This window comes from Poecilia latipinna, unplaced genomic scaffold, assembly GCF_001443285.1.
Source record: "Poecilia latipinna isolate Pla-1442-1.1 unplaced genomic scaffold, P_latipinna-1.0 Scaffold48, whole genome shotgun sequence".
In the NCBI taxonomy this organism is placed as follows: Eukaryota; Metazoa; Chordata; class Actinopteri; order Cyprinodontiformes; family Poeciliidae; genus Poecilia; species Poecilia latipinna.
The window spans coordinates 69,682-80,742 of NW_015112664.1; the positions used below are offsets into that span (position 1 = coordinate 69,682).

The following is an 11,061-nucleotide window of genomic DNA, read 5'->3' on the forward strand; positions in this document are numbered from 1 at the left end:
ATTTGTGCCCCACGATGTCGAGCAGGTTTGCCGTTGTTTGTCCCCCAAACATGGAAAACAAACGCTTCCAAAAAAAAAAAAAAAAAAGGGAACATTTCACTTTAATTTTGTGTGTGGCTCCAAATCCAGGCCTCCATTGGTTAATAAATTTGATTTCCATTGATGATTTTTGTGTGATTTTGTTGTCAGCACATTCAACTTTGTACAGAACAAAGTATTCAATGAGAATATTTCATTCATTCAGATCTAGGATGTGTTATTTGAGTGTTCCCTTTATTTTTTTGAGCAGTGTATATCAGTGAACCACACATGGGTCACTCGTACAAATTAAAAGCATGTGTGTTAAATGTTGAACTGCTGACCTGACTCAGATTGTAGACGTAGTGCTCATGTGCAAATACTGAGCACAGACAAGAAAAAATAAAAAAGCCTTTCACCTCCCTTTGATCATTCATTCATTATTTCCTACTTAGACAGCACTAAAATGACTGCATAACAGACGTCACATAAATCTGTCGTCCTCACAGAGTTACTATCTGCTTAATCACAGCAGTCATTTCAGGTATCTCAATAATTTGAGGCATTCCTTGTGAGATAAAGGACACCACCAAGCAGGTCAATCTATTTCCATTGTACACTTTCCAATAAATTATTCTATTTGTTGAGTTTTGTGGAAATGTTTAAAACAAAAGCAACATACTTTTTTCTTGCAATAAAGTTTAAGTGGAAACTAAAAATAGCCTCCCTTGGGTATTTAAAAAATAATAATAATAATGAGGATGTTCTGCTAAAACTACTGAAAAGTGGTGGCACCTATACTTAATGCATGCCATATAACGATTAAAATTTGATAAAGTTAGATTAGACGCTTATCAAGTGTAGATCTCACTATCTTTGCCCTTTCTAGTGTTTACGACTGAACTACTTCAGTTAAATTTTGAGGCGAGCGTTAGACTTCCTGAAAAAACAAGCTTCAAGGTAGTTTCACTATTGGTCGTTTTGGCTACCATTCATAACAGAGCAGCAAGACTGGTTATTGGTTAAATGACCTTTGCAAAGAAGGGGAAAAATGCTTCCTTTTACCGTTAACACCATTCAGCACAATTTAACCACACTGCTTCCTTATCAGGAACTAATCCCAAGTAGCAAATAACGTGCAGAGAAAGGCTTTCTGAAGAATACAAGCATAAAGTTTTGCTTTAGAAGTTGTGTTCATTATATAAGAGTTATTATATTTTTGAACAAGTCCAAGTTTTTTAGTTTTTTTTTTCTTTATAGTACGACAGTTGCATCAGCTTGGAAATTAATCGGCCACACAACTTGCTAGCGAGTTTCTTTTCCATCTATCAAACCACATCCTTACAATTGCACGTCCGCCCACATAGAAAGTGGTGGTCTGCACAAGTGTGTGAGTGGCTCCTCCAGAAGTCACACATATGATAAACACAGATTCTAATACCAGCATGGCCTCAGTTTGGACTAATAAGAGTTGCTAATTGTCTACAATCAAAATATTCACAATTCCTATTAGTAAGATTTATGTAGGTCTGTGAAAGTGTCACTGGTATTCTTCTTGTGCATCATGTAGTTTCTCCAAATCTGAACAAAAGGCTGCCAAAGAATACAGTAGCAATTCCTTGCTACCGTGACAATTCCTGATGTGTCACTTTCCTGACACACCAGGAAAGTGACACATAAATATGTAAAACAGAGAAAGAAATGTATTCATTTTCAACTCCCACCGTTAGTTTTCAAGGATGGGAGTTGAAAAGTAAAGGTTTAGTTACAAAAGGCAGAGCGGCCTCAAGCACCAGCTTCACATTTCAAATAAAATAAAGATTAAACACTTAGGACAGGGAAAATACAATTAGGAAAAAATGAATCATCCTGAATTCCAAACTTCAGTATCAAAATGAAAACTACATCTGCTGACCCGGTTTAACTTAAAAAACGAAGCGGTGTTTATCAGATTTTACAAATCCTTCAATCTAACCTCAAGATGGAAAAGTCTGTGAAAACCTAATACCGAAAATAAAAACCATACTCGAATGCAAATCACACAAACCCTAAAGTTTAAAGGCAGTGTTGTTCTTACCGTCAGTGAACATCAAATACATCTTGTTTCTAACAGAAAACGATCTAAAGGGAATTGTGTCAATAATGAATAGCACAAAAAAAGTGTTAATGATGAAAACTTGAAGAACCATTAAGGAAAAATACCTTGTTCTCCTAACCTATGAATGTCTTATGACCAAAAGACTGGGATTTCCCTCTTTAGGGACAGAAAAAATAGAAATGTCAGATTATTAAAGATAAATGGAGTTACGATTTTACACGTATATGAAAAAACAGAGGTGAAAAACTGTTCGGAGGGCTGACGTAGCACCTCTACGTCTGGAGATTTTTCCTCTTTTTGTGAGTGATATATTGCCACAGTTACTTCACTGTAATCATGTTAATGTTTAATCAGACAACAGTGTGAAATCAGATGGATTTATTATCCATGGGCGTTGTTATGGCTGCCAAGTCCTCATAAAACAGTGTCTAGGTAAAATCAGTTCTACAATGTTTCAAAAGGCTTAGTGGTCATAAATTTAAACGGCCCAATATATTCAGTTCCTCTTTTTTACACCAGCTTACCATGTTTACCTGCAGTGACGCTTGAAAGCATACGCAGCCATGTTCAAATGCCAGTTTTGTTGTGATGTAAAAAAACATCGGAAGAGATGTATCATTTTAACTTTTCCACATGTGATATTTATGCTGTACTACTTGATGTGAAAAAAAACAAGCCCATCTAAAGCACAAACATAAAAGCTACAAAAACCTGGATGACTAAATTTGAACAGACTTAAACTTAACTCTGACTCAGATTCAGCATTTAATCTTGTTTAGTTCAACTGTATCGAATTGAGTTAAAATTGAATAATATTCACATGACCTAAGATTTACCTGATATTTGCCAGCTGGCATTTTGTTACATTGGATCAGTGGGATTACAAGACAAAGTCAAAAGAAGGGCCAACCAGTCACCTCTAATGGGAGAAATAACACTAGAAATGAATTTTAAAAAAAAAAAATAATAGATGAGCCAGAAACTGGCGATGAAGGCTTCAAGTAGCTCCACAGCAACATTGGAGGAGTTGCAAAACTTTCCAACAAGTGTTATTTTTCTTCATGTGACAACAGGCTTCTGGATTCTCCATGTGTCCACAATAAGAAAAAGTTGCAATGCAGGATTCTTCTCTTCCAGAGAAAAACACCCAGACCTGGTTAAAATCTCTTCAAAACCTTGTAGCTTTTATGATCTCATAAAAGCAAAGTTGAACTTTTGAACCAGAAGCTGCGTTATTTGCCAAATGAACATTGCTGCGCATTACTGACACCATATAGACACTGAAACATGGAGGTGGCTGAATCAAGTCTGGAGTTATTTATTTAAAGATTGTCAAGGTGGGAAAAGTCACTAATATTTCCAAATACCTACAGGGTTTAACACCAAAACATCAAAAGTCTGCAAACAAGCTGAAGATGAAAACGGAGTTGCTTTTTCAGCATTACAATAAGTCCAAGTTGTTTTCCAAAATGACAGAAGATGGAACTCAACGGTTTAAAATTGCCCATTTAGAAATGAGAACCAAATCTGTGGGATCACCAGAAGATGGCTTTGGACAAGAAATGTTCCCACAATCCCAATCTGATTGATCTGTTGAACCATTTAAAGATGAAGTGGGAAAATATTAACAAGTTGTTTGATCCCAATACACTCTCACCACAAAAGGTTGGATGCTAAATTTGAGTCAAAAGATGCTCAATGAAAGGATTAGTTTAAAGGTTGACTCACTAATGCAACTCGATTTTTGACTCTTTAACACCTTTAAAGATGTTTGCGTTTCAGCTAAATTGTACAGGATAAATATGAGAAGGCTGCACTTGGCTCATTTTGCATCACAAAAGCCAGACCTTTTAAAAGGTGTGTTTACACTTTGGTAGAAAACCATAAGGAGCGATTTTCACAACTTTTAAACGTGTTGGATATAAGTTGTAACAATTGTAGCCACTCTGCATGGTTGTTTGTCTTTGTGTTGTCCTCTAACAGACTAGGGACCTGCCCTTGGCGAACCACGTCTCTAACTACAAGAGACGGGCGCCAGCCCCTCTCTCAATCCTACGTGAACCAGCAGGTACAGACGCTAGATCGATGGTTGTTTTCCTAGCTGTTTATTTCAGGCAGCCCAGTCACACACCATCCCCCTCCTGCTGCCCACCCATGTATTTACATTTTACCCCTGAAGAGTCGTCACACCGCATAGCTTCTCAGCTCAATCTAACACCATGTTCTTTCCAAATACTTCTAGATCCCTTCTCCGTAGCTTTGATAAACAGATAAGGCCCAAACAGTACGACAGAGTCCCGCTGCATGGCATGTTAAACCAGCCCAGGTTATACAAACACCGACAGTAAATGCGTCAGCTGCACTCGTAGGTTTTCATTATGCATCACATCAAGGATCCATAGAGCCAGGGCTTTAATGTGGAACAATCCTGTTGCCTTTTATTTGGGTTTTTATGGTCTAATGTAAACAGACTAAATACTAAAAATAATTAAACTTAAGTTTTAAATGATAAAGTTGAATATTTTCACTGTTTTTGGTGGTTATTTAAAAGAAAAATCTGGAACAAAATGTATGGAGTAATAATGAAAAAGTCACATTTCTGAATCGAAAATTGTTAAATCTGTTTTGATATTTTAGAGGAGCTGAAATGATGACTTTAAATTTCGACTGAAGAAAATTAATATACAAAATGGATTTGAAATCTTCAATGTTTAATCATTTATCACAATAAAAAGCAGCATTCTTCACTCCTGGTGTTCCCTGAAGTCCAAATTTAAGGTGTAGCCTAATAAAACACTTAGAATTTGAACACAATACATGTTGAATTTTTAACAAAAAGGGTTCAATATTACGAAGTATATACTTTAGAAAGTAATTACTTTAACCTTTATGCTAACATCAGGGCTAGACATATACAAGACAGCGACATTTGTTTTACTGGTACTTTTTAAATTTAGTCAAATTAAGTCCATCATCCACATAAAAAACTGGTTTGTTGGTTGGTTTAGGTATGGTTGGTTTAGGATTTTTGTTGTTTTTTTGTTTGTTTTTCACTTGACGACAACATTTTGCAGAGCTTCAGACATCTAAAAACATTTCCGTAACAAGGACACATTACGGGCAGACCAATCAACACAGGAAGCATGTATAAGGTCAATCAAAAAGTTATTGATTTTTAGAGAGGCTATATTAGGTGCAATACAGTAGAAGGCCATAAATTATTAAGTTTAAAGGAAACGTCAGTCTGCCAAGCATTTGCCGGGAATAAGGTATAGACGCAAGTGACTAAATAAGAAGTTTCCGTCATAGTGTGTGAGGTTTATTAAACCTAAGAGAATATCCATATAACCAGATTTTTTCCAGATAAAAAGACTGCATTATTCTGCAAAACCAGAACAATATGTGGTCCAAGAAATGCACATGCTGTATCAATACAACTTTACAGGTACTTGATCCTGGACTCTCATTGAACACAATGGATTAGACCGGACTGGGTTAGCACAACCAAAGCAACATTTTGCAAAGTATTTCACAGCATAACACGCTGCTGTTGAGACTTTTTTTTTGTCACCTTTGAGTTTTCATACATTAGCACAACCACAAACAGAAACTAAAAATATTCGAGACACAAGTCTGATGTCTCTGTACACTTACACATACATGACCCTTCTGGTGTGTGTTACTTATGAGAATTTATGAGAGCCGATAAAAACGCAGCAGCATTCCTGATGTGCTCTTGCCTTACACGTTTCATCCCTTCTTGCAGTTTTTGGGTAATGCAGAGTTTAGAAATGAAAGAACTGGGTCAATGCTGTTTTATTTTTCCTACGCTGTCTGGACACCATGATAGGGAATAACACTCACTTCACTGTCTGAATATTTCTAATATTCTGCAAAGCCCCCCACTTCCCTGAGGAACTCTTGGGTTGCATCAGAAACAAAAAATTATTAAAGAAATATTTATATTTTTACATTCTGTTTAATGTGAACATTGTTAAATGTTTGTATCTTTATGACCTTATTTGGTAACTGTCCAAACACGTCACAGCTGGATTGTATAGGTCACTGGAAACTTGCTTTATGAGCCAAGTTTCAAAATATACCCGTGCGTCTAGGAATAAAAACCAGAGCTTCACAAAGAGCCATTCTTTCTATTAACTGCGTTATCAACCAAATTTTCCATCTCTGGGACTGATACAATCTTATAAAAACAGGTATCTGTTTCTTGTTTGGTTGGATTTTTTGTTGTTTTTCCAGGGAGCAGAACCAGTGTCATCAGGCAGAGATGTGATATATGCAACATCTGTGAAATGACTTGTAACCGTGCCCACAACACTATGAAGCAGCTAATAATAATAAACTGTATTTAAAAAAGGGACAACACAACTAAAACATAAATATTAGTATTTGATGCACTGTACCAGATTCAGGTTTTTTTTAACATGACAGACAATAAGATTCCTTAATTCAAAATGTCTAAAGTAGCACATGATTTTTCCCCTTTTGCAAACTTTTTCTAAACATTACGGCCTATTACTGTCAGACCATCATGGGAAAGCACATTTATGTATAAAGGGACTGTGAAATGGAGATTAAGGCAGCCTTCATTCAAATAGTTTGGTGTTTGGAAGAAAAGCTCAGTTTTTAATTTAGTTTTTTATTTCTGCTTCTTCCTGTGTCTTCTATGCCAACTTTCAACTTCCACTGCGATGGCATTTATTTTATGTTTTTTTTTTATAAAATGCACAACTGAGATTTTGAAGTAAAATAATGAGCTCATACAGATTATACACCCAGAGTTTTACGATTTTTAACATGCATTGAAATTATAAATCACAACCTGCCATGTTTTATTTTGTTTTTCCTCATTTAGCAAGTAGGTTATTAGTGACCCAACTAATCTACTCGAGATGTGCCGATCGATCGGCCACCAATCATAATCGGCCGATTTCTTTGAAAAAGTGTATGATCGGTGATCTCTGTCTCTTGCTGCCAATCACCAAAACCGATCACATTTATCTCACTTCGCAGCTCATCTCCCTTTCCCTTCACGCTGTGCAGCAACAAACCTTGTCGTGTGGAACTTTAACGCTCTGAGTAAATGGGAAAGTTTGTGTGTTGCGGCGGGAAATTACCTTGGGGGTAAAGCACCTCAAAATGCATCAACACAACAAATATAACATGCATTAAAAAAAAAAAAAACACTTGACGGAGTTTGGCTACATCAAGGCTCAATGTAGGAGAACATCCGGAGGGGATAGATAGCAGGTAAAGCAGCCCACTACTACCAACACTCACCAGGATTAGCATCACGGTCAGAAAGCTAAACAAATAACCCGAAAAATAATTCAGGTCTTCGAGCTGGCGGGCAAAGACGCTGGTTCAGCTCTCGCTACTGGTAGTAATATTTCACAGACGTAGCGCCGCTCAACCTCCACCTGCAGTGAACTCTCACACCAAATGTCAACTTAAAGCTGCAGAATGTAACTTAAAAAAAAAAAAGATTTTAGATATATAATAAAATATGACTATTATGTCTAAATTAGATCAATTTATTGCCAGATAATTTTTCCATTTTGCCAGATAACATGGTATCATTTCTACCAAAAGTGAAAAATTAACAGCCATTCCAATGATCAGTGATCGGCAGAGATCGGCCTCATGGATGATCGGTATCGGAATCGGCAGCAAAAAACCTGATCGGAGCATCCCTAGAATTTAGTTTTCAAATCCCATAAACAGCAGATTACACAAAACTTAGTACTTATAATTGGCAACTAAACATATTATTTTGAAATAATTTTGAGGAAAACGCTACTCTGATGCTACTCTCTCTGACGATCTTGTAGAGATCAGCAGAGAGACCTACATAAATCTTAATAGGAACTTCTCTGGTTTAACACACAAGAGAAGTTATGATCAGGGTTTCCCCAGAGTGTGACTAATTTGGAGATTTTAATACATAAACAAAAGTCACACAGTGCTCCTCAGTGCAGCCCAGAAAAAGTTCATTCATCCTTATAGATCTTTGCTAAATGTGGACATGCATCAGTCTAGTGTGTGTTTATCTGTAAAGACGTCTGCCCCTCATTAATCATTGACCAGGCAGAAAGTGATCTTCAGGCGTTGTACCTAATGCAGCGCGTCACATTGCATGGGTTTTATTCTTATCACCATTTAACTCAAATATGTGCAGCTCAGTAAGCAAGTGTCAACATTTCAAGGCGAGCTGAGGAAGAACCTGTTCTGAATCGATTCCTCAACAGCGCTGGAATGGTAATTATGTTCAAGCGTAAACATGACACAATAAAACGTCAATCCTATGACGTTTAACTCACATATACCTACTCTAACACCAGGTTAGTAATCAGAGCTAGTCATGGCACGTTTTCATCACATTTCAGCAGGATGCAGTTGCTGACGCTTGTCGATGATGTGATTTAAAAAAAAATGCATTTAGACCTGTAGCGTAGAAATGAGTCAGTAAATAAGCTAGTGGAACTCCAATTCTTTTCCAAATTAGTGAAAATACTATAAACAAGCATCACTAACACCAACACTTCAGTTACCCAATGCCAAGCGTTTCAGAGCCAGGGAGGCGATTGGAAGTAAAGTCAGGGGAAGTACAAAGATGTGAGAAGATATGTGAAACTGCATCATCACCAGTTCAGTTGGCACAGCAAGGCTACTTTGTGTCATCCTTTTCAGTTTTAAGTTGCTGTGATGGAACACCATTAATTTGTATTAGAAGGGATTCATTTAGGTATCTGAGCAATTCTGGTTGTGTATTTGCAGAGGTCACTGAATAATACTTTGACAACCGTGTCAAAAAACAGGCTGAAAATGTTCACTCGCGCTTGTTTAAAAATATTTGCAAAACTGTTTTACAGTGACTGGAAGCAGCTCCAACAATGTGAGATATATATATATATATATATAAAATGTTCTAACAACATCTTCTTTCTTACATTTAGGGTCTCTAAGTCTTCAGATTCACTCCAGGACACTGATTATTTAATAAAATAAATATATTTTACTTATTTAGTACTGAGCAACTTAAATACAAATGTTATTTAAATGTATACGTTTGTTTTCCAGCTATTAGATGTTCTTTTGCATCTGGGTTTCCTTACTTCAGCACCTTCCTAGTAGAAAGTAAACTTTAGATCACTTTATGTTACTGATGAAAGGTTTGGCCAACTATTGAAAACTACCCTGTGAAATTTAACCATGGTAATGGTTGGTAACAAGAGTGCTTTGGTTTTAATTCAATTTTAAACCAGTAATTGTTCTGCATGTTTATGGGCAAGGCTAAATGCCTGGCGATGAATTTATTTCGACAGCAGCAATTGCTTTTCTGCATCACAGAGCTAGTAGTTTCGTCACAACACAATGACACCCAAATTTCACAACCAGAGTTTCAAATCACTGAAAACAAAATACAGCAGCCAGAGAATGAATGAAGTTATGCATTTAACTCACTGATACATCTATTGGAAGGGCCTCTTGTGGAAAATTAGATATTTTGGGGGCTGGAAATTATTTTTTTAAGGCCTTAGAGAAAAGCAAAAATATTATGGCTCTTATTAAATTAAGTTTGAGACGTTCAACAACACGTATATCCATATCAGTGTTGATAGGTAGAAAAATAGATCTTTGTTTTTATTAATGATTTCACATCAACTAGATCATCTATAATGTCAACTACAGTATTTAACTGGGTGACATATCGGACCACTGTGGCTCACCTTTAACGCATATTTGTCACCGGTCTTCCTCTGGAAGATTTCCACCACCTTGCCATTGATCCCCAGCCCCAGCACCTGGCCGGTGATCTTGTACTCGTCTGTTATGGCGTTCTTCTTGATCTGTAGGTGGGGTCTGGCGTGGAAGTGGCCCGTGGGGTTCTGCTGGCCCGCCGGGTTCGGAAACAGTGGTTGATTCTGAGCGTTAGACAGCATAATGTCCACAGTCTTGTCTGACTGAGCTGGAGGGATAACTTAGCCGTCCCTTCTCGACAATTCCGCGCCGTCGTTCTCCTTTTTTGATCAGAAATTGAGTCTTCCTGAATTCGCTGGCCTCTGACAGACTAAAAACGGTGAAAAAATAAGATCCAAAGTCTAGCAGGGAATAATTCTGATGCTAGGAGTGAGTAAAGACCCTCAGTTAGCCAATAAATGCTAAATTAGACAGTTGTTAGCATGCTAGCTCGAGTCTATTCTGTGATCTATGACTGTCGGCTAACAAGTGAGCTATAGGTTAGCTTATCCATCTCCGGTGGTATCCGCCTTCCACCGGTTCCTCAGAAAAACGCTGGAGGAACTTCTCTAAAACATCCTCTAAGTTAGCTACAATGTTTGGTTTCGCTTTGGACAAATCTCGAAATCTAAAAAATTAAAATAAAGACGACAGAAACCAATGAAGAAAGGACAAATAAACAGAGAAAGTCCGACACCCACTGCTTCGTCAAACACACTTCACTTTTCAGTGGACAGGCAGCCAGCAGGTTTTACTCCTCACGTCATAGCTGTGTGTTTTTTTTTTCGGCGCTTAAAGGAGAAGTACGACAGAGGAAACGACACAATATTTAGAGCCAGCTATCAGGTATTTAAAACCAGCAAAAGTAAAGCGTGTCTTTTTCTACATGTCTTGTTTATGTATCGTGGTATTCTTTGTAAATTGGTCTTTATGTCGTCGCTGTATTGTCTAAAGGAAGAGACCCTCTAACAAAGATAGTACCAACTAGGGGTGGGGGGGACAAAAATAGACGCACTAATCTCTGACCATAGGCCTGCAGGTTACCTCAAGGTTAGGGCTCTTTTCTACCAATCAGACCGCTGTTTCAAAGGAGACAGAAGTCTAGTCATTTACAGGTGCATCTCAAATTGTTGGAATAATTCTGCTAAAAAAGTGAAATGTGTGCACGTTACATATGGACTTCAGTA

At 37.3% G+C, this 11,061-nt stretch overlaps 1 protein-coding gene across 1 annotated transcript in view; it reads right to left on the reverse strand.

Moving 5' to 3' along the window:
- Positions 1 to 10,639, reverse strand: part of mapkapk2a (MAPK activated protein kinase 2a) — a 43,345-nt gene extending 32,706 nt beyond the window's left edge. The window contains exon 1 of the mRNA XM_015050142.1: positions 9,865 to 10,639. Within this exon, the coding sequence (XP_014905628.1) occupies positions 9,865 to 10,077 (213 nt within the window). The 5' untranslated portion in view covers positions 10,078 to 10,639. The remainder of the gene's footprint in view (positions 1 to 9,864) is intronic.
- Positions 10,640 to 11,061: the final 422 nt, after the last annotated feature.